Source organism: Megalobrama amblycephala, linkage group LG21 (assembly GCF_018812025.1).
Source record: "Megalobrama amblycephala isolate DHTTF-2021 linkage group LG21, ASM1881202v1, whole genome shotgun sequence".
Lineage (NCBI taxonomy): Eukaryota > Metazoa > Chordata > Actinopteri > Cypriniformes > Xenocyprididae > Megalobrama > Megalobrama amblycephala.
In genome coordinates, this window is record NC_063064.1 from 2274090 (window position 1) to 2297633 (window position 23544).

Here is a 23544-nt window from a genome sequence, read left to right on the forward strand (position 1 = left end):
ATGTTATTCCTGCACCTTCACATTCAATCAAACAGTAGTCCAGTCCAGTGAGTATGAATTCACTAAAAGTATTATGTAACATAATACATATTTGGGCTGTCACAACATCAGATTTTCACTACACGATTATCCAAAAGAATTCATGATGATGAAATAAAAAAAATAAAAAAATGACAACGATGATAAATCATAATGATGAAAACAAAATAATAAATCAAAAACAAAACATCAAATTATAAACTCAATGGCAAGTCTACAAAAAAAAAAAAAAAAAAAATCAGAAAACACATAAATTCCAAAAACAAAATAGCTTAGAAATCACAATGACAAATCCGAAAACATAATAGCAAGTCAGAAAACACAACGACAAGTCAGACAAAATGGAAAAGGTAGGTATATTCTGTGAATGGAATACTTACCATTGATTGGACGAGACAACTGTCAATCGAGACATGAAGAAAGTACAGCAGGCTGCCACAGTAGAAAGCTGGTTCGTGTGTGCATGTGTAAATATTAGAGCTGTATCATCTAAGATAACAATTGTTTTAACAATGTGCAAGCTGACGTCATTGAGTTTGTCACTCACTATGCAAAAAACAAACAAAAACACACCTTGAGGCGCTTTCACTGTATGATGTAACCTATTGGAATGCAGTTATAACGCCCCTAAAATTCAAGATATGGGGCAAAATTCCTATGTTTTGGTCTTGTAGTTACATTATATGGTATAGAGTGCTGTTTTTGCAGCTCGATTGTACGTGATATTGATTTTATAAAGTTCAATAAACAGTAAGTTTTACACATTTTACACAAATATTTGTAATAAATGTAAGTTGTACTCTATTTCGCCAATGAAAAAAGTTCCAAACAAAGCCACAGTAGAACTCACTGTAAAAAATATCATTAAGTTATTTTTTTATTTTTTACAAGATTGAAATCATTTTTTAAAACAGTTTAATGTAGTTTAAGTTGAAATGACTTGTACAGGTAAGTTGATTGTACTTAAAGGGTTAGTTCACCCAAAAATGAAAATTATGTCATTAATGACTCACCCTCATGTCGTTCCAAACCCGTAAGACCTCCGTTCATCTTCGGAACACAGTTTAAGATAATTTAGATTTAGTCCGAGAGCTTTCTGTCCCTCCATTGAAAATGTTGTACGGTATACTGTCCATGTCCAGAAAGGTAATAAAAACATCATCAAAGTAGTCCATGTGACATCAGTGGGTTAGTTAGAAGTTTTTGAAGCATCGAAAATACATTTTGGTCCAAAAATAACAAAAACTACGACTTTATTCAGCATTGTTTTCTCTTCCGGAATCCTTTCCATTGAATTGATTCCATTGAATTGATTCCATTGAACTGATTCCATTGAATTGATTCCATTGAATTGATTCCATTGAACTGATTCCATTGAATTGATTCTATTGAACTGATTCCATTGAATTGATTCCATTGAACTGATTCCATTGAATTGATTCCATTGAACTGATTCCATTGAACTGATTCCATTGAATTGATTCCATTGAACTGATTCAACTGAACTGATTCCATTGAATTGATTCCATTGAACTGATTCCATTGAATTGATTTCATTGAATTGATTCCATTGAATCCTTTCATCTGTCGGTGTTGGTAATGCGCTTTTACGTCGCCGTGGTTGTTTTTGGCAATTAGGACATCCGTGACATTTTGAAGCATCGCAAAAACATTTTGGTCCAAAATAACAAAAACTACGACTTTCAGCATTCAGCATTGTATTCTCTTCCGGGTCTGTTGTCAATCCGCATTGTTCACGACTCCGCAGTGACGCTGCTGATGTAAGACGCTGCTGACGTGTTATTCGGTGTGCCCGAGCTACGTTTACAGTCTGAGGGAGATGCACGCTGTATTCAAGCTATTCTACATTGTTTGTATTTTGGTATTGCTATATTTTTTAAAATGGTGCGTAAGTGTGCATGTTGCGGATCTCCTAATCGCCAAAAACAACCACGTAAAAGTGGATTACCAACGCCGACAGATGAAAGGATTCAATGGAATCAGTTCAATGGAATCAATTCAATGGAATCAATTCAATGGAAAGGATTCTGGAAGAGAAAACAATGCTGAATAAAGTCGTAGTTTTTGTTATTTTTGGACCAAAATGTATTTTCGATGCTTCAAAAACTTCTAACTAACCCACTGATGTCACATGGACTACTTTGATAATGTTTTTATTACCTTTCTGGACATGGACAGTATACCGTACAAACATTTTAATTGGAGGGACAGAAAGCTCTCGGACTAAATCTAAAATATCTTAAACTGTGTTCTGAAGATGAACGAAGGTCTTACGGGTTTGGAACGACATGAGGGTGAGTCATTAATTACATCATTTTCATTTTTGGTGAACTAACCCTTTAACTTAAGGAAGCAACATTTTTTTAGACACACTTCTTTTTGAATGGATCAGCCGTTTGACTAGAGATTCATTAAGGTAGTTTCATTTTTAGTTTCATAAAGTACAATTTCATTAAAAAAACATTTAATACATCAATATTCAACACAACAAAATATTATCTCATAGCATTATTTATGCAATTGTAACTGCAGTGTTTGTGTATATACAGTATGTCTATTAAGTACCCCTTTATTTACATAAAAAAAAAAAAAAAAAAGTAATGCCTCTCCAAACTCATGAGCGATGGGTATAGAGAGAAGAATGGGATCGTGAAAAGGGGAAACTTGAACTCAGGTCGCTCGCATTAAAAGCTAAACTCTCCCACTTCTCAGATTGGATTGTTTTATTAAGTAATATTGTAGGCCTATTAAGTAACTATTAGGCACTTTATTTACATTTTTTTAAATTTACATTTATTTAATTTTTTTTTTAAATGTCTACTGTCACAGCCTGCTGTGCTTTCTGCATGTCTTGATTGAAACTGGTCTCATCCAATCAGCGGTAAGTGTTGAATTCACAAAATATACATACCTTTTCCATTTTGTCTGACTTTGTCTGACATTGTGTTTTCTGACATGTTATTTTGTTTTCTGATTTGTCATTGTTTTCTGACTTGATATTTTGTTTTCAGAATTGTCGTTGTGTTTATTATTTTTTATAATTTCTATCTATTTTTTAAGCAAAAATATATATTTTCTTCTTTTGTGTGCTCTGACTGCACACAAAAACTAACATGCACCGCACCGGGATGAAATGTCCAACTTGTGAACAAAGAACAGTACTAATCTAGTTATTTTGCTTTTCTGGTTCTGAACTGAACAGAATCATCAGTCTGAATCATGAACTGAATCAATCAGGCAATTCACTTTCTCTCTTAATCAGCTCATATGACTCACTCTTGAGCTGAAATCAGCCTTGAGTTTCAAATGGTAACAAAGTTTCAGAGTTTTGTTATGTTATTTACATCTTAATAAAAAAGGTATAAAGAGTGATTTTAAATGCCGCACATGTACGTACCTGGTTGGATAGGGCATTGGTCTGTCTGGACGGAAGTTGCTGATCATAGAATGAATCCCCAAAGATGCTGCCAACCACCTGAATATGCTATGAAAGAAATATCCATTAAGAACGCTGTAATGCTGTGGTAAGCGTGCACGAAGATGAAGATACAACTAGACAGTCTTTATCATATTCCAAAATACTGAGGAGAAATGCAGGAACTGATTTATGTGCTGAAAACATAAATCATTAACAAGAACCGACAAGGGACTGAACATAACAGGGAATATACCAGGTAAACATAAAAGAGACAGGTGCATATCATAACCATAGAAGCAAACAAGGACATAATCAGTAACCAAAGAAACCAAAACTAAAGAGGACGAGGAAACAGGAACTAAAACAGAATATCAAAATAAGAGTCCATAACCATGACAAACACACACACACACACCTAAAGGAAATTAGCCAGATGTAAGACATCAACATAAATAGACGTAACAGTGTGAAAGTGTGTACTGAAAGTGGTGGCAATAGAGAAAAGTCTACTCTGAGATGCCAATAAACACAAAATTACAAAAATTCATTAAATGCAGAATGAACCCGTAGAGGTGTAATGCTTACTTGAGGTGAACCGCCGGGTGAGAAGCCCTGATTGGACACTGGAGATGTTGGTGACTGATTGGCCGAAGAGCCGGTCTGACTGCGATACTGTTGGGAGGAAAGGGCATTAGAATTATGTGATATGTGTTGAATTTTACATAAGTGAAATATCAACCTAATGCAAAATGCATGCACTAGAAGAAAAACTTACTGAATTGGCAGTTCCACTTGTGTCTGTCTGTGATTGGCTGGCAAGAGAGGTCTGGACGGTGCTGGGGGTGGAGCTTACAGTGAGAGGTGGGAGCCGTATGAGACGAATGTTCTGAGGAAGGGTATGTGGCTGTTTCTGCAGGTCATTCAGTAAACTCAGCAGTGAGTACTGAGACAACTGCTGCTCCAGTGAAAGACTGTCCATCGTGATCGGCTGTGATAACAACATACCATCAACAAATCAGATGAAAGTGAAAGTGATGTGATGTGTAGCCAAGTATAGTGTCCCATACTTAGAATTTGTGCTCTGCATTTCACCTATCCGAGTGCGCACACACAACAGTGATTACTGAACACACACACACACACACACACACACACACACACACACACACACACACACACACACACACACACACACACACACACCCGGAGCAGATGTTAGTGTTATGAATGAGGAAATTTTGCAAAAAACATGGTCTTCAAAAGACATTGCAAAAATCTATACATTTATTACTAGCTCATTGTCAGTGATCCCACAGTGTAACAAATAAGTTTTTTAAAAAGTATAAAATACACTTTCTATTATCTATTGTCAATATTAGGTCAAGAGATAAAAGACAAAACTGAAAATGCAATTAAGCACTTCATAATAGCAAATTAAAAACTTTTTTTCAATTCAATTCAATTCAATTTACATTTATTTGTATAGCGCTTTTCACGATACATATCATTTCAAAGCAGCTTTACAGAGAATGCATGTCAACATCACAATTTAAAGAATGCAGTTAGTAAATAATGTAATAATTTAGGCAATTAATTTACAATCACTGTTAGCAGTTTAACTGAACGTAGAAGCAATGAGCTCCTGAAAAATGAATTACATTAACAATAATTAGGATATAGAAATTGTGCAATTTTGATATCATCCGTTGCTATTTTGAATTAATCTGTTTTTATTACTGTTTTTTTTTTTTGATTGACAAATAATTAAGGGACATACTTAATTATTTTATTGATTTCTCAGTTGATTCAGATCTCATTTAGAGTGACTAGATGAAGCTTGAACAGATTAATTAAAAAGAACTTTAAAACTCGAATGGCAGCATGAAATAAAAGATTTCTCTACTTAAAATGCTGGGACACAAATGACTCACTAGAATGAATTAGAGTCAAATAAAGTCAAGATGAATTTAGCGTTTTTAGTTTTTTGACAATACACATTGGTCTCAATTTTTAAAAAAAATTGTTTCAAGTAATGAAAAAAAAAACCCCGACTGCTGGAGTTATATGAGATTTGCTATAGTCACTTTACGTGAGTGCATGGCATGTATGCGGATAAAGTTGGATATAACATATATACAATTTTATATATAGAGCTGTGTGACAATAAAGTTTACACTTCTCTATGATATAAACAATCACGCAGTCGAGATTTGTTACATAGTAAATATTGCTTTACATGAGTATACCGTGTGTATGCATGTAAAGTAGGTTGTACCCCACAGATTGTTAGAAATAAAAATAACTCTTTAATTACACATGTTACAAATGTAAAACTCACTGGCTTACCTGTGCGATGGATATCTGAGGTGAGACCGCAGGTGGTAGCGTTGGGGTGGGCTGCTGTGGGCTAATACTGGGTGAGGGGGCGGAGGCAGTGTGCTGGGCAGGAGGGGAGGGAGGGATGTGACTAGCAGCACTGATGCCCAAGTGTGTCAGGTTGGTGGTCAGGTTGCTAGTACTACTGGAGCTGGACGTAGGAAAGGTTATCTGGTCATCTGGATCAAGCGGGGTGGGAAGAGGAGGAGGGAACTGGATGTTTGTCAGATCAGGTAAGGAGCCGCCTGTGCTGTGAGCAGCTGGCATCAATGAGCTATTCATTTCTTGATCAGGAGATGGAAATATGCTGAAAAAATGAGAGATTATGCTGTGGGATATGCAATTAAATATTGCAATGCTTCTATATAATGGGGTAAATTATATAAAGAAGCAACTTAGCAAATTACAAATACAATAGTAAATTAAACAGCCTAAACTCTTTTTTCAGATACTGTAGGTTTATTTAACATTTATTTAAGATCTTTTGTTGTTTGATTAACATTAGACAGGTATTTAATTGGGCTGCTGAATGCATATACGTAATATACTGACACATATCCAGTTTTTACCCACCTGTTTACGTCTACTTAAGCCATAACCGACTGTATTCACGTGAGATACTCCACACGATGGACATTTATGGAAGACCAAAAGGGCCAAAAACATGTGAATTTTAACACCTCAACAACACGTTAAATACATGTATTTCACGTGTATTTAACGCATATTTCATGCATATTTCACGCATATTTCACACATATTTCACACGTATTTCATGCGCAAACAACACATATTTAACGAGTGAAATACACGTATTTAACATGTTGACGTGTTAAAATTCACGTGTTTTTGGGCCTTTTGGCCTTCCATAGGCATTCTGACATCTGCGTGCGCGTGTATTTGACTATTCGCGCACAAGGAGAACTGATTGTGATCGGATTGTAATTTTGTGCTACGATGAGCTTAGCTACCTTTGATTAGGCTGTAGGCTGAAATTATATTCAAGCCGCCAAAGTAGCTAGTGGGAGTGGCTGTCTTACGTGCCACAGCTGAAATCTACCTGCATTTGGCGGGTGTTAATGTCAAGCCCTGTATATATATATATATATATATATATATATATACACACATATATTTATAAAACGGTTAGTTCCTGTCTTTGATTCTGATTGCTCAATAACCGTGTTTTATTCATGATAAAACACGGCTATGACCACTTCACCCAACGGTTCTGGGTATCACTACACAACACCCTTAGCAACCACTCTTAGCAACGTAAACTGTTTGTTCTCAGTTGATATTGTTCATTGAAGCTTACTGAGTATTGTGAGAAAGAGATCGAGTGAGCGAGTTTATTACCTGCATTCAGATTTAGCATTTTCCTTCAGGTCAGTCCTATGTTCATAATATGTCTGATGTATTATCTTGTCCTTTTAATAGTTAAGGGGTCTTCCCGTAACTGACAGCGCTAGTCAAAGCATCCGTGTTCACAACAATTCAGTCTTTTTAATGTCATTGCTACTGACTGACACACTCATAAACACAGTCTTTGCCGCCATCTAATGGCATAATAATGTAACTTCTGTTGCTGTTCACGGTCAGGGACTATTTTTTCCGGTGGAAGGAAGGCTTTTAGTGAAAGTTTACTTCATGAAAGTTGCATTGATACATATTTTTGGCTTTAATATTTGTATTGTGTGGTAACCATTTTATAAATTATTTATGCTTATTTTGCACAGATTGTTGACAATAATCAGAATAACCCTAGACAACTATTCAATCAACAAACTACTCAAATGTAAGAGTTCTTTGACTGGTTCTGCCTCAACTCACCTTTGTAATAATAAGTTTCTTGATTTCTTTAGCTCTAAGATTAATCACACTCGTAAATGTATTATTCCTTCTCTTCCTTCATATGTTTCTCCTTTATCTGTTTCAGAATTTTCTGATACCCATCTCTCAAACTTCTCCACAATGGACTTGAATTCTCTTTGCAATGAGGTTACAAAAATGAAAGCTGCCACTTCCATTGTTGATCCTGTACCAACCGGACTGATTCAGTCGTGTTTTGCTACTTTATGTCCTGCTGTATTAAGCATCATAAATGATTCTCTGTGTACTGGTGTAGTGCCAGCAGCATTTAAAATTGCTGCTGTGACCCCCATACCAAAAAAAAAAAAAGAAAAAAAAAGAACTTTTGATAATCTTAATAATTTCCATCCCATATCCAATCTTTCGTTTCTTGCCAAAATTTTAGAGTGAATTGTTGCTAAACATTTGAATTCTCATCTTACCGCAAATAATCTTTTTGAGCCCCTTTAATCGGGATTCCGTAAACTCCACAGCACTGAAACAGCTTTAGTTAAGGTCACTAATGACTTTGTTAATAGCTTCTGATTCTGGCTGTCTTTCTATCTTGATTCTTCTTGATCTCAGTGCCACATTCGACACTGTTGATCATTCAATTGTACTTACTCGGTTAGAGTCTGTCTTTGGTGTTTCTAGGACTGCACTAAGCTGGTTTGAGTCTTATCTCTCAGATCGAAAGCAGTACATTGCTATGGGTGGTTGCAGGTCTGATATCGTTGTTGTGAAATCTGGTGTTCCTCAAGGATCAATTTTGGGCCCTTTACTTTTTAGCATTGACATTTATCCATTGGGTCAACTTTTAAGATCACTTGGTCTCAACTTTCACTTTTATGCAGATGACACTCAGGTTTATGTACATTCAAAACCTGATGTTAATGTGGCTGTGTCTTTTCTTTCTCAATGTATTTCTGAGATGTCTGAAAATTTCTTGTGTCTAAACAGTGACAAGACAGAGGTAATGCTCATTGGTTCACCCCACCAGATACGTAAGGCTGGGTCTTTAATTTTAAGTGTGGATGGCTCTATACTGGAATTTCAAACAAAATGTAAAAATTCAGGGGTGATATTTGATGCACATTTAACATTTGTTCCCCATGTTCAGAACACTGTATAATTTTTTCATTTAAAAAAATATTGCCAGATTGCATCCTATGGTGTCACTTCCAGTGGCTGAAAAGTTGATCAATATCTTTGTGTTTTCTTGCATTGATTATTGTAATGCTTTGCTGGTCGGGGTCTCAAATGCTACCCTAAATAAATTACAGCTGGTTCAAAATTCAGCCGCCCGAATCCTGTCTGGAACCAGGACAAGGGCTCACATCACTCCAGTCTTGGAGTCTTTACATTGGCTCCCTGTCAGATTTCGTGCGGATTTTAAAGTTCTCATGCTTACTTACAAAGCTTTGAATGGTTTGGCTCCTCACTATCTCTCTGAGCTTTTAGCCCCCTACACACCTGTGCGTGCTCTCTGCTCTTCGGAAGCTGGCCTTTTAATCATTCTACAAACCCGTTTGAAATCTATGGGTGATAAGGCGTTTTCTTCAGTCGCTCCAAGACTTTGGAATTCCTTGCCTGCTCAGATTAGGCAAGCAGAATCCCTTAGTGTTCTTAAAGCTTATTTCTTTAGGGTAGCTTTTACTTGATTATATTGAAATTGAAATTGTTAAATTTCTCATTTACTTGTTTTTGATAGTATGTTCTTATTTGGTGTTTTTTTTTTAATATCTCACTTATTTTAAAGTATTGTTTGTATAATTGTATGTTTTCCTTTTTTTCTTCTGTGAAGCACTTTGAGATGGTACTTTTTAAAGTCGCTATAGAAAATAAAGTTTATTATTATTATTACTATAAAAGCAATAAGGTACTCGAGGCTAGTGCTGTATCATGAATAAGTCACAACTGAAGGTCGTGCCTAACAATGCCCTTCAGCCGATATAGCACAGTGTCTCGTACCTTATTGCTTACATTATATATATATATATATATATATATTAGGGGTGTAACGGTACACGTATTCGTACCGAACGGTTCACGGGGCAAGTTCCAAATGGAAGTGATCATCCCTATGTGAGCAGGTCATGCCGTATGTAGCCGTTTGGAATGCACTTGGCAAAGGGAGCGGCGTAATTTCCTCATTATCTTCAGCTGGGATGTTCCTGTGGGGTGGTGGAGGGATGCTGATAAACTGTCAATCAAAGCTCAATCATTAGCTGAATGCTTTCCACCATTGATAATTAGTCTAATTATCTGCACCTGCTCCTCCTGAATTTTGTTAATAAAACATCATTTATATTTTCAAAAGATTTATATATATTACTTTTTATAAATTATATAGCATATTTTTAAAACTTTTTCAAATATAAAATGTTTTTTATTTGCAACAGTTAGGCTAAAAAAATAAAATAATAATTACGCCGTTAAAACAGTGACATCTGCTGACGGACACTGCGTTGTCACAGGAACATCCCAGCTGAAGATAATGAGGAAATTACGCTGCTCGCTTTGACTTGACTTTACTTTACTTGACATATCACACTGTGTCATTAATTGTTAGCAAAAATAAATCCAAAATGGAAAAGCCAAACTTAGGACACCCTTACTGTTAACATAGGAATTTAAGAGGGTAAGTAACAGTCAGGCGATGCTAATCAAGTGTCTTTGATTAAATGATCACCAGCAAGTGTGATCACCTCTATAAAAGCTGAAGTTCTGGCAGTTTGAGTGTCTGGAGCCTTCAGGTGTGAAGTAGGAAAGACATCAGCAATGATCTTAGAAAAGCAAGAAAAGCTTAGAAAAGTTGCTGCCATCAATCTGGAAAGGCTTACAAGGTCATTTCCAAACAATTTGAAGTCCATCATTTACAGTGAGGAAGATTATTGTAGAAAAAGTGGAAAACATTCAAAACAGACACCAATCTTCCCAGGAATGGATGCCCCAGGGAATTCAGCCCAAGATCAGACCGTGTAATGCTTAGAGAAATTACAGACAGCTCAAGAGCCCACCTCAGACTCTACAGGCCTCAGTTAACATGTTAAATGATAAAGTTCAAGAGTACAATTCAGTACAATTAGAAAAAGACAGGTCCATTATGGCATGTTTGGAAGGGTTTGGGAAAGCCTCTTCTCTCTAAAAAAAAAAAACATGGCAGCGCGGCTTAGGTTTGCAAAGATGCTTCTGAACAAACCACAAGACTTCTGGAACAATGTCCTTTAGACAGATGAGACCAAAGTGGAGATGTCTGGCCATAATGCACAGAAAACCAAAAGAGCATATCAGCACAAACACCTCCTACCAAAAGTCAAGCATACGGGTATAGGGCTGATCATTTTAGACTTGTTTTTTAGCCATGGGCCCAGGGCATCTCACAGTCATTGAGTCTATGAACTCCGCTGTATACCACTATTGTAGAGTCAAATGTGAGGTCATTCATCCAACAGCTAAAACTGGGTCATGCAAATGGACAATGATCTAAATATTACCAGCAAATCTACAGCACAATGCCTGAAAAAGAAAAGAATCAAGATGTTGCAATGGCCCAGTCAATTCCAGACCTCAACCCGACTGAAAAGCTGTGGCGAGAACTGTGTATAGACAAATGTCCACAAACCTCAATAAACTGGAGCAACATTATAAAGAAGAATGAATCCAGTACGATGTGAGAGACTGATAAAGTCTTACAGAAAATGATTACTTCAAGTTATTGCTGCTAAAAGTGGATCTACAAGCAACTGAATCATAGGGTGTCCTAACTTTGTCACCCATGATTTTGGCTTTATTTTTGCTAAATAAATCATGACATGGTGTGATATGTCATGTGTTGTTGTTCATCTGAGGTTTTATTTTCCAAATTTTAAGACCTGCCAAGCACTAGATGATTTATTACGTCCTGATACAGAAAACCGTGGACTATATATATTGCCGGAAGAAAATGCTTTTTACTTAATTTAACATTAAGAGGTTAGGGTTAAAGTTAGCTTAATTTTACTTAATTGTTTTGAAATTAAGATTCATTGCAATAAAGCACAATTTGTCCCACCCAAAATCTCACTTAATTGTCATTACTGAAATACAATAATTTGTTTTATTTGGTTTTTTTCTTCTAATTTCAATCATGGTTTTTATAGTTAACTAAAACTAAACTTTCATTACTTTAAAAAAAAAAAAAAAAAAAAAAAAAAAATATATATATATATATATATATATAAACTTTCTCAACATTTCTCATTTATTTTAACTTGATCACTAAAATCACTAAATAAGAAATAAAAATGAATACAAACTATTAAAATTGTAAAACTATTTTATTTAAAAAAAAAATAATAAAAATGACAAAAACACAAAAACAATGAAACTTTAACTAAAATGAAAGTGAAAACAGAAAATATAAAAATAAAAACTAATTCAAAATATTAATACAAATATAATAGTATTATATTATTATCTCAATATCTCAACTAAAACAACACTGACTTAAATAAAAATGTAAATTCAATAATTATTAATAATTATATTGAAATAAGCATAAATTATTTATTGTTTTATTTTCACATTACAGTAATAAGAATTTGGAGGGAAATGTGCTAAATAACCACGAAAATAATCTCACAGTAAAAAAGTCCTGAAAACCAAGCTTCAATTTCTTGAAGCAAAATATGATTTCTATATTCACCCAAATAGGGTTCAAAATGAACTTTCTGTTTTACCTGCCAACGAATATTTACCAGCCATAATCATTTCTTCCTTGTTATAAAATAACATTTTAAATCTATCACAAAAACTTGAAGACCTATAGTAGTGTGACTCTCTCTCTCTCTCTCTCTCTCTCTCTCTCTTTTTTTTTTTTTCATTATGGTTGCATTTGTGAGGAATAATCCACATATAAAATTCTGGAGAAAAATAAACTTTATGCATCATGTAAAAATTGCAGTTTGCTCCAAGGTAAAAAAATTGTTAAAGACAAGTCATGACAGATTTGTACAGTATCTCTCATATCACAGAGTATCATTCTTACAGTTCAATTAAAACCATGCAATGTTGCAATACCTAATAAAGTTACTCATCAAATGGCCACTGCAAACTTTATTTTATTATTATTATTATTATTATTTTTTAATTTAAAATTTGTACCCCATTTTGGCACATGGTGAGTATTAATTTTGGATCTTGAATCTAAAGTTGCTGCCACACCTCCTTTTCTACTGATGCTAAATCAAATATTATTTAAGTGTTACATTACATGTTTATCCAGCACACAGGTAAAAATAAAATAAATGCAAATAAATAACATGTCATGATAAACTCACTTAATCCCAGGAACATCACATGACTCTGTATGCAGAGATGCTTTGGGCTCATCTTTCTCCATCTCTGATTCAGTGTCCTCTGTATCTGGAGGGGTGAGCAACAGCACTGAAGAAAGAGGGAGATTGAGAGAAGGATGAACTCCTACTATTCATTTTAAATGAGGAAAAACAACATATTACAATTACATGTCAGTCAATGACAAATAGAGTGTCCACGATAAAGAAAATGAAAAATATAAAAAACACATGCCTCAAATATTCTCTTTATATTCATGTTAATTTTGTGTGTGTGTGTGTGTTTAACTTTTATACCATTTTTAAGAAAAGCATCTGCTCTCACGTCAACACAAGGTGCATGCATCATTGTGCTCTCGTGAATGTGTGTTGGAGATAAACATTTTGTAAATAAAGTGGTAAATTATTATTTTTTGTGCAAACAAAGCACTCGCTTCATAAAATTGAGGTTAAACCACTAGAGTTACATGGATTACTTTTATGATGTCTTTGCTAACTAAGAGGCAGCAGTTGAGTAGGCTGTCATGGAGGGACAGAAAGCTCTTAGATTTCATAAAAAATATTGGTAACACTTTATTTTAGGGTTTTTAACTAGTTGCTTATTAACATGCATATTACTAGAATATTGGCTATTTATTAGTACTTATTAAGCACATATTAATGCCTTATTCTGCATGACCTTATTCTACATTCTTAATCCTACCCAATACCTAAACTTAACAACTACCAACTACCTAACTATTAATAAGCAATACATTAGGAGTTTATTGAGGGAAAATTCGTAGTTAACAGTTTATGTGTTCCTTATACTAAAGTGTTACCAAAAGATCTTCATTTGTGTTCTGGAGATAAACAGAAGTCTTACGGGTTTGGAACGACATGTGGGTGAGTAATTAAAGGTGCCCTAGATTGTTTTTTTTACAAGATGTAATATAAGTCTAAGATGTCCCCTGAATGTGTCTGTGAAGTTTCAGCTCAAAATACCCCATAGATTTTTTTTTATTAATTTTTTTAGCTGCCTATTTTGGGGCATCATTAACTATGCACTGATTTTTTCAGCGCGCCGCCCCTTTAAGAGATGCGCTCTCTCTGCCCCACGAGCTCTCGACTATATATACATTGCATAAACAAAGTTCACACAGCTAATATAACCCTCAAATGGATCTTTACAAGATGTTCGTCATGCATGCTGTATGCATGCTTCGAATTATGTGAGTAAAGTATTTATTTAGATGGTTACGTTTGATTCTGTGTGAGTTTGAGGCTATGCTCCGTGGCTAAAGCTAACATTACACACTGTTGGAGAGATTTATAAAGAATGAAGTTGTGTTTATGAATTATACAGACTGCACGTGTTTAAAAATGAAAATAGCAACGACTCTCGTCTCCGTGAATACAGTAAGAAATGATGGTAACTTTAACCTCATTTAACAGTATATTAGCTAATGAAACATTTAGAAAGACAATTTACAAATATCACTAAAAATATCATGATATCATGGATCATGTCAGTTATTATTGCTCCATCTGCCATTTTTCGCTGTTGTTCTTGCTTGCTTACCTTGTCTGTGCACAGATCCAGACGTTAATACTGCCTTTCCTTGTCTAATGCGTCGAATGGGCTGGCATTATGCAAATATTGGGGTCATACATATTAATGATCCCGACTGTTACGTAACAGTCGGTGTTATGTTGAGATCCGAGTGTTTTCCGGAAGTCTTTCAAACAAATGAGATTTACATAAGAAGGAGGAAACAATGGGGTTTGAAACTCAATGTATGTCTTTTCCATGTACTGAACTCTTGTTATTCAACTATGCCGAGGAAAATTCAAATTCTGATTCTAGGGCACCTTTAATGACAGAATTTAATTTTTTTGGTGGACTAACCCTTTAAGGGCTCGGGCTCAGGCTCAAATTGATATGGTAAAACCATATCGCCTTTTTTTTTTTTCCTGAAGAAGTCCTGAAGAAGATCCAGAGCTGAAATTCAGATATGATAATGGGAGCTTTGTTTCTGACATGTGCTGTAACAAAGACTATAGAATAACACAAGACGCGTCACTCGTAATGTTTTGAATGGGAGAAAGTGCAACGCAAAATATGGCGGAATAAGTCCCGCCTTCTAAATAAGAGCCAATCGCCAATTGGTAAAGTCATCGCATCACTGCAGCGGCCATTAGAAGCTCCGGTTTCTATAGAAACAGTCGGACGCGCGCCTCCGAAATGAGGCACAAAAGACGCGCATTTGGGTCTGCGCATGCGCATTAGCTTGATCCAGCCTGAAAATTACCATTTTTTTGTCATGATTCCAGCGTTTAGAAACAAAATATATGAGACAGTTGTTATCAGATTTCATTGGTGATTTCAAATATGAAATTTAATCGAAAGCTTGGCAAACAGCTTTAGATAATTTGATGTTTCCCCATTCAAAGAGATAGGAGCTGCACTCGGATGCCCGAGAGACGTTTCAAAGATGGCCGCCGTCGAGTGAAATGACTCGTCTTAAAGGGACTTTGGCTGTAAGCAGTAGGCCATCCGACCAATCAGAGCAGAGTACGCTCTCGGAATTCAATATTTTTTAATTTACGCACAACAAAAATATCAAAATGAATTCTAATTCCGCTTCACGTGCACCTTCACAAACAATAATAAAAATAACCTCCCAAACGCTTACATGTTTTCACTCCTTTTGACTGCAATTCTTGAGATCCACCAACAAACGTGTCCTGTGGAGCTGGATTCACAGCGCTCTGGTGTAGAGCTGAGTCAGAGTTGGTCCTGTAGTAGAGGTGGGAACAGAAGAAACAATATGATTTATGACCTCCAAACATGTTTTGTTTCATAGTTTATGAGGAAAACTGCTTTACCTCCTCCAACTTGTGTCGGGAGGTGGTGACAGATATACGAGCCGTAGGGGCAGCTGTCAATGTAACTGGGCTAAGGACAATGTCTCACACATGTACACAGACATAAAAATACACCTCAGTCGGGTAAAACTAGCTGTTTATAGTAAAGGATATCTGACGTCCATGCTTGTCCACAGAGAGAGGTCTACGATGCGGAGAAGCTATGCGATTCCTGTCGCGATACACGCGGTCCACCAGGCCGTGATGTCGAGACGTCCGACTGGTGTCTAGAACTGTCGTCTGTAAAAGAATCTGATTTGTTTAAGGGACCTTCTAAGGCAAACGCATTTTCTTAGGAAAAGGTACTTTTGCTGCAGTGTTGGGCAAATAAAAGCAATAAACAGGCTCCACGCTGAAGATGGACTAGCAGTATGAAAGCTTAGAGCAATGAGAACCATCCTGTATGTCCTTATGCTAATGTCTGTAAATGAAGAGCAATGATGAAATGACAATTGTGCAAATGCATGTTTTCATCGGCGTTGTTACATTTAACTAATTCATTAAATAGACACTCCTTAGGACATCCAATATTGTCATATGAATATCACTTTGCTTTTGGTGTGGGTGATCTGGGTTATTCCTACAATACAGCACATTTTCATGTCCCTATCATTTATACAGTAATGTCCCTAAAAAGTCTATTTGGACATGTATCCACACTAAAAATGTCCAAATGTCTTTGGACTATATATCAGAATATCAAAGCAAATGGTAAGAAGTATAACATAAATACACTTTTCAAACAAAACATTTCACAAAAATACAAAAAAAAAAATATTTTATCATAATATAACAGTTAATGTCCCCAGGTGCATATAAACATTAAACATGATAAACTGCCGAATAAAGAAACACTACTTTTCTTTCTCAAATCTACATGGTTACAAAAAATTTCCTTTGATTTTATAATATTGCTATTTTGCATTTCCCTCCATATCACTTTCCATCCTGTTTTGGTATCAGTCTTTTTGTCACATCCCTTTAATTAAAAGAAAAGCCTTAATGACCTCATCTTTTAGACAGAATTTTGGTGGCAAACAACAGCACAAACATCAAGTATTAGTAAAGGATGCGTCTCACTCTATTTTGAATGTGCTAATTTTTTTTTTTTTTTTTTTCAGTTTAACGTGTTAAAAATATTTAACTCAATTAACACAGCTTCCGTTGTTTTTCTGTCATCCTTTGGCTGCGGTTTCAGCGGAAAGTATTCAGACCCCCTTAAATTTTTCACTCTTTGTTAAATTGCAGCCATTTGCTAAAATCATTTAAGTTCATTTTTTTCCTCATTAATGTACAGCACCCCATATTGACAGAAAAACACAGAATTGGTGACATTTTTGCAGATTTATTAAAAAAGAAAAACTGAAATATCACATGGTCCTAAGTATTCAGACCCTTTGCTCAGTATTTAGTAGAAGCACCCTTTTGATCTAATACAGCCATGAGTCTTTTTGGGAAAGATGCAACAAGTTTTTCACACCTGGATTTGGGGATCCTCTGCCATTCCTTCTTGCAGATCCTCTCCAGTTCTGTCAGGTTGGATGGTAAACGTTGGTGGACAGCCATTTTTAGGTCTCTCCAGAGATGCTCAATTGGGTTTAAGTCAGGGCTCGGGCTGGGCCATTCAAGAACAGTCACGGAGTTGTTGTGAAGCCACTCCTTCATTATTTTAGCTGTGTGCTTAGGGTCATTGTCTTGTTGGAAAGTAAACCTTTCGGCCCAGTCTGAGGTCCTGAGCACTCTGGAGAAGGTTTTCGTCCAGGATATCCCTGTACTTGGCCGCATTCATCTTTCCCTCGATTGCAACCAGTTGTCCTGTCCCTGCAGCTGAAAAACACCCCCACAGCATGATGCTGCCACCACCATGCTTCACTGTTGGGACTGTATTGGACAGGTGATGAGCAGTGCCTGGTTTTCTCCACACATACCGCTTAGAATTAAGGCCAAAAAGTTCTATCTTGGTCTCATCAGACCAGAGAATCTTATTTCTCACCATCTTGGCAAACTCCATGCGGGCTTTCATGTGTCTTGCACTGAGGAGAGGCTTCTGTCGGGCCACTCTGCCATAAAGCCCCGACTGGTGGAGGGCTGCAGTGATGGTTGACCTTCTACAACTTTCTCCCTTCTCCCGACTGCATCTCTGGAGCTCAGCAACAGTGATCTTTGGGTTCTTCTTTACCTCTCTCACCAAGGCTCTTCTCTCCCGATAGCTCAGTTTGGCCGGACGGCCAGCTCTAGGAAGGGTTCTGGTCGTCCCAAACGTCTTCCATTTAAGGATTATGGAGGCCACTGTGCTCTTAGGAACCTTAAGTGCAGCAGAAATTTTTTTGTAACCTTGGCCAGATCTGTGCCTTGCCACAATTCTGTCTCTGAGCTCTTCAGGCAGTTCCTCATGATTCTCATTTGCTCTGACATGCACTGTGAGCTGTAAGGTCTTATATAGACAGGTGTGTGGCTTTCCTAATCAAGTCTGAATCAGTATAATCAAACACAGCTGGACTCAAATGAAGGTGTAGAACCATCTCAAGGATGATCAGAAGAAATGGACAGCACCTGAGTTAAATATACTGTGTCACAGCAAAGGGTCTGAATACTTAGGACCATGTGATATTTCAGTTTTTCTTTTTTAATAAATCTGCAAAAATGTCAACAATTCTGTGTTTTTCTGTCAATATGGGGTGCTGTGTGTACATTAATGAGGAAAAAAATTAACTTAAATGATTTTAGCAAATGGCTGCAATATAACAAAGAGTGAAAAACTTAAGGGGGTCTGAATACTTTCCGTACCCACTGTATATCAAGTGCTATTAAACCATTCAAATGTGATAAGACACAAAAAATAACTCAAATCTGCCGCATTGTCTGTGAAGTAGCTCTCTGTGAACAAATAGATCTGGTCTTAAAGTGACAGCAGCCTAATAGACCCTTTTTTTGCCGACGTTACAATTACATCACGGCATTAGCTGGAGGCAAAACAAAGGGAAAACTGGAGGGGGCCAACACAAACCAGCACAGAGACACAGCTACATAAGGAGCTTAAAATTTCATCTTGTTGTGTTGTTGGGTGCCAGAATTGACGGAGTGCAGGCTCCAATTTGAAATTTCATATCTGCTGCCATTGCTAGACAAAAAAAAAAACGACAACAGCTGTGTTTAAACGTAATAAAACGAGCAGACTGGACAGAAACGATCATCAAAAATGCTTGTGTTTAATGTTAAATAAACTATTGTCTTTTGTTGGTATTGATGATTTGGTTACGTGTCTAAAGATTTCTCATGCATGCTCAGCTAATCTGAAATTGGGCAACAAGTTATGTGATTTCTCACATAATACTTTTGAGTCTAACTTTGTTAGTTGTACAACTAAAGATTTATACACCCTCAGTTTCTCTTTACTATACACGCTCAGGTAGGCGTATAGATGTCAGGCCACCCAACTGGAGGTGATCCTGTCAAATCATCCATTCATTGCATGTACGGGTCAACCAAGCTGGTTCCAATCAAGGGGTCACGCATTGAGAAATCTAATTTTCCTTGAGCTTTTGGTATATAACAGGTCATCATACTACAAGAATATCCTGTAAGTTTCAGAACTAAAAATGTCCTTGTTAGTCCAAAAACAGCTTTTATTGAAACCAAGCCCAGATTATGACTCGTTGTGGAATGTGCCTCTTTATTACATCATAGAGAGATGAAAGACCACCTCTCCAGAAGAAGATCAACGCCCACTTCTACATCATTACCACTGTAGCCCCACCCACTGATTCCAGCATGATAAGTAGTAGGTGAATAACAGACATGACGCTAACACTGGATCGAGCAACTGAGCGATAAACATGCCTTTGAAGAACGCAAAATGTTGTGTCAGGTTGTGGAAAAACACAGTAGCTGCATTGGATTTGCAGAGAGTCTGAAATTAAAAAAAAACAGTAAAAAAGTTTTACTGTGACACTATTTCTTTGTTAAAGATAGTTTGATATGTACAGATTATGTGTACATGTCTAACCAAATTCACCAGTGATTTCTGATATGTAATGATTCATGTATTGATTTATTGTAAGTAAATCAAACCAGTGGCTAAATGGTCAACTTCTCATTGTTTGTCTTAGTAGGATGAAAATAAAGTTATTTAAACTGTGATTATATATAGAAAGCGATCAAAAAACGCTCCCTTTACAATCTCTGAAGCTGTCAATCAAACAGTGTGAGTGTGACTCTCGCCAAAACTCCTGTTAGAATCAAAAATCTCTTATTTACATTATGTTTGCACTGTTAGTTATGATGAAAGCATTCGTTAGTGTGCAGACATCGAGTTACAGTGATGGTCATCACTGCAATCTTTCATGCTATGATCTAAATATAATGCTATACTGTAAACAACACTTTTCGTGATTAGTAAACCTTGAGAACAGTAATAGTAAAAACATGCTAAAAGTTTTTGAAAGAGCTCCACATGTACTACTTAGCTATTTTCATATGCAAATATGTTAGCCAATCACAGCAGTGGGCGTTTACACTGAAGTCTCACAGCAGACACGCCCCTTAAAACGTCTCGGTTACAAAGGTAACCCTCGTTCCCTGAAGGAGGGAACGGAGACGTACGTCGGACAGACCGACGAATAGGAATCTCGCCAGAGAGGCCAATCTACTTCGAGTGTAACTAAACGAGCCAATGCACATTGGCATGCAATCATCTGCATCAGCTGCTCGCCTCGCAGCGCGGGTATATAATGAGCAGCAGGTGCGTTGCATCTTCAGGTTTTCGCTGAGGAGCCGAACTAAGCAGGCGGCAGCACAGCAGGACAACAACTGTGGCGACGGGACGTACGTCTCCGTTCCCTCCTTCAGGGAACGAGGGTTACCTTTGTAACCGAGACGTTCCCATTCAGTCGGTCACGTTCGACGTACGTCGAACAGACCGACGAATAGGAATCCCTACCAAAGCGCCACAGGAGCTGCCCTCCTCCAGCGCTCTGTTGTAAGCCACCTGAACCCCCTTGCCTGCGGACGGTGGGACAGGGCTAACACACAGAGAGGGTCGATCACTGTTGTTCCCAAACCCATTCAGTGAGACTATTGGATAACGCTGGGAAAGCGTAACCTTTCGTTGAAAGGAACGCTGCGGAAGCCACATCCTTCCCCGAAGGAGTTATGTGGAGAAGTACATATGGACTAACCCTGTAGGGCTGTGCTACATATGGAAGAACTGGGGTGACTCCAACTCGGTAGAGATGGGTTCTCCCAGAGGGAAAGACACGGGCTTTGTTTAGGAGCAACCGTGGAGAAGCCATATGGGATCCCCGTAGGGTCACACATATGGAACCCAGGAAGGCTACGAAGGCTATAGTATCTAGCGAACGTGTTAGGTGTCGCCCAGCCCGCAGCTCTACAAATGTCTGTTAGCGAGGCGCCACGAGCCAGCGGCCAGGAAGATGCTACACCTCTCGTGGAGTGAGCATGCAACCTGAGCGGGCAGGGCACGCCCTGAGCTTGGTAAGCCAGGGCGATGGCATCCACTATCCAGTGGGCCATCCTCTGCTTGGAGACAGCCTTTCCCTTCTGCTGGCCTCCGTAACAGACAAAGAGCTGGTCTGAGGTCCTGAAGCTTCGAGTTCTGTCTATGTACAGTCGCAAGGCGCGGACTGGACAGAGCAAAGCCAGGGCTGGGTCTGCCTCCTCCGAGGGCAGCGCTTGCAGGCTCACCACCTGGTCCCTGAAGGGAGTGGTAGGAACCTTGGGCACATAGCCAGGCCGGGGTCTCAGTACCACGTGGCTGTCACCCGGCCCGAACTCTAGGCACGATTCGTCGACCGAAAATGACTGCAGGTCCCCTACCCTCTTGATAGAGGCCAATGCAACCAGCAGCAAAGTCTTCATAGACAGAATCTTTAAATCTGCCGACTGCAAAGGCTCAAAGGGAGCAATCTGGAGTGCTCTTAGCACCAGAGCGAGGTCCCAAGAGGGTATGGAGGGGGGACGAGGAGGATTTAACCGTCTCGCCCCCCTAAGGAACCTGACGACCAGGTCGTGCTGACCAACAGATTTGCCATCTATGTGGTCGTGGTAAGCGGAGATAGCAGCAGAATGGACTTTGAGGGTGGAGGGGGACAGCCTACGCTCCAACCCTTGCTGCAAGAAGGAAAGCACGACACCGATCGAGCATCTTCGGGGGTCTTCTCGGCGAGAAGAGCACCACTCGACGAACAGGTTCCACTTCGAGGCATAGGCATGTCTCGTAGACAATGGGCACGAGCCGAAGTGATGGTGTTAAGTACCTCGGGGGGTAAGTCACCTAGAACCTCCGCGTCCCGTCCAGGGACCAGACATGGAGTTTCCAGAGGTCTGGACGCGGGTGCCAAAGAGTGCCCCGTCTCTGAGAAAGAAGGTCCTTCCTCAGAGGAATGGGCCAGGGAGGGGCTGTCGCGAGGAGTGAGAGTTCTGGGAACCAGGTCCGGTTGGGCCAGTAGGGCGCAACTAACAAGACCTGCTCCTCGTCCTCCCTGACTTTGCACAGGGTCTGTGCAAGTAGGCTCACCGGGGGAAACGCATATTTGCGCAGGCCCGGGGCCAGCTGTGTGCCAGTGCATCTGTCCCGAGTGTTCCCCCGGTCAGAGAGTAAAACAACTGGCAGTGGGAGGTTTCTGGTGAGGCAAACAGGTCTACCTGAGCCTCTCCGAACTCTCTCCAGATCAGCTGAACCACCTGGGGGTGGAGTCGCCACTCTCCTGGCAGCGCAGCTTGTGATAGCTCGTCGGCCACACGGTTGAGCACACCGGGAACATGAATGGCGCGAAGCGACCTCAGATGCTTCCGACTCCACAGGAGGAGATGGCGGGCGAGTTGCGACATGCGACGGGAGCGTAGACCACCTTGATGGTTGATGTACGCAACGGTCGCAGTGTTGTCCGTACGGACCAGTACATGCTTGCCCCGTAGCAGGCCTTTGAGGCGGCCCAGAGCAAGACGTACTGCCAGCAACTCGAGGCAGTTGATGTGCCAATGCAGATTGGGTCCCGTCCAAACCCCTGACACTGCATGCCCGTTGTACGTGGCACCCCAGCCGGTGGCAGAAGCATCTGTGAACACCACAGCATGCCGGGACACCTGTTCTAGGGGCACTCCTGCCCGGAGAAACAAGGGGTCCGACCACGGACTGAAGGTTCGGCGGCACTCCTGAGTGATTGGCACCCGGAACGTGCCGCGTTGCCACGCCCATCTCGGGACTCGGCCGTGAAGCCAGTGCTGAAGCGGTCTCATATGAAGCAGACCGAGCGGTGTTACAGCCGCAGCAGCTGCCATATGCCCCAGGAGCCTCTGAAAGAACTTCAGTGGGACCGCTGTCCTGCCATTGAATGTATTCAGGCAGTTCAACACCGACCGAGCACGTTCCTCTGTGAGGCGTGCTATCTGCTCGACCGAATCCAACTCCATACCGAGAAAAGAGATCCTCTGCACCGGGGCGAGTTTGCTCTTTTCCCAGTTGACCTGAAGCCCCAACTGGCTGAGGTGTCTGAGCACCAAATCCCTGTGTTCGCACAACTGATCCCGGGACTGTGCTAGAATGAGCCAGTCGTCGAGATAGTTGAGGATGCGAAC

General features: G+C 39.0%; 1 protein-coding gene across 1 annotated transcript in view; it reads right to left on the reverse strand.

The window, feature by feature from the left end:
- crtc1b (CREB regulated transcription coactivator 1b) overlaps positions 1-23544 on the reverse strand; it is a 38079-nt gene that overhangs the window by 7129 nt on the left and 7406 nt on the right. The window contains 9 exon segments of the mRNA XM_048173077.1: positions 3458-3544; positions 4064-4150; positions 4254-4466; positions 5825-6161; positions 13027-13132; positions 15717-15820; positions 15910-15949; positions 15952-15970; positions 16063-16188. Coding sequence (XP_048029034.1) covers positions 3458-3544; positions 4064-4150; positions 4254-4466; positions 5825-6161; positions 13027-13132; positions 15717-15820; positions 15910-15949; positions 15952-15970; positions 16063-16188 — 1119 coding nt within the window.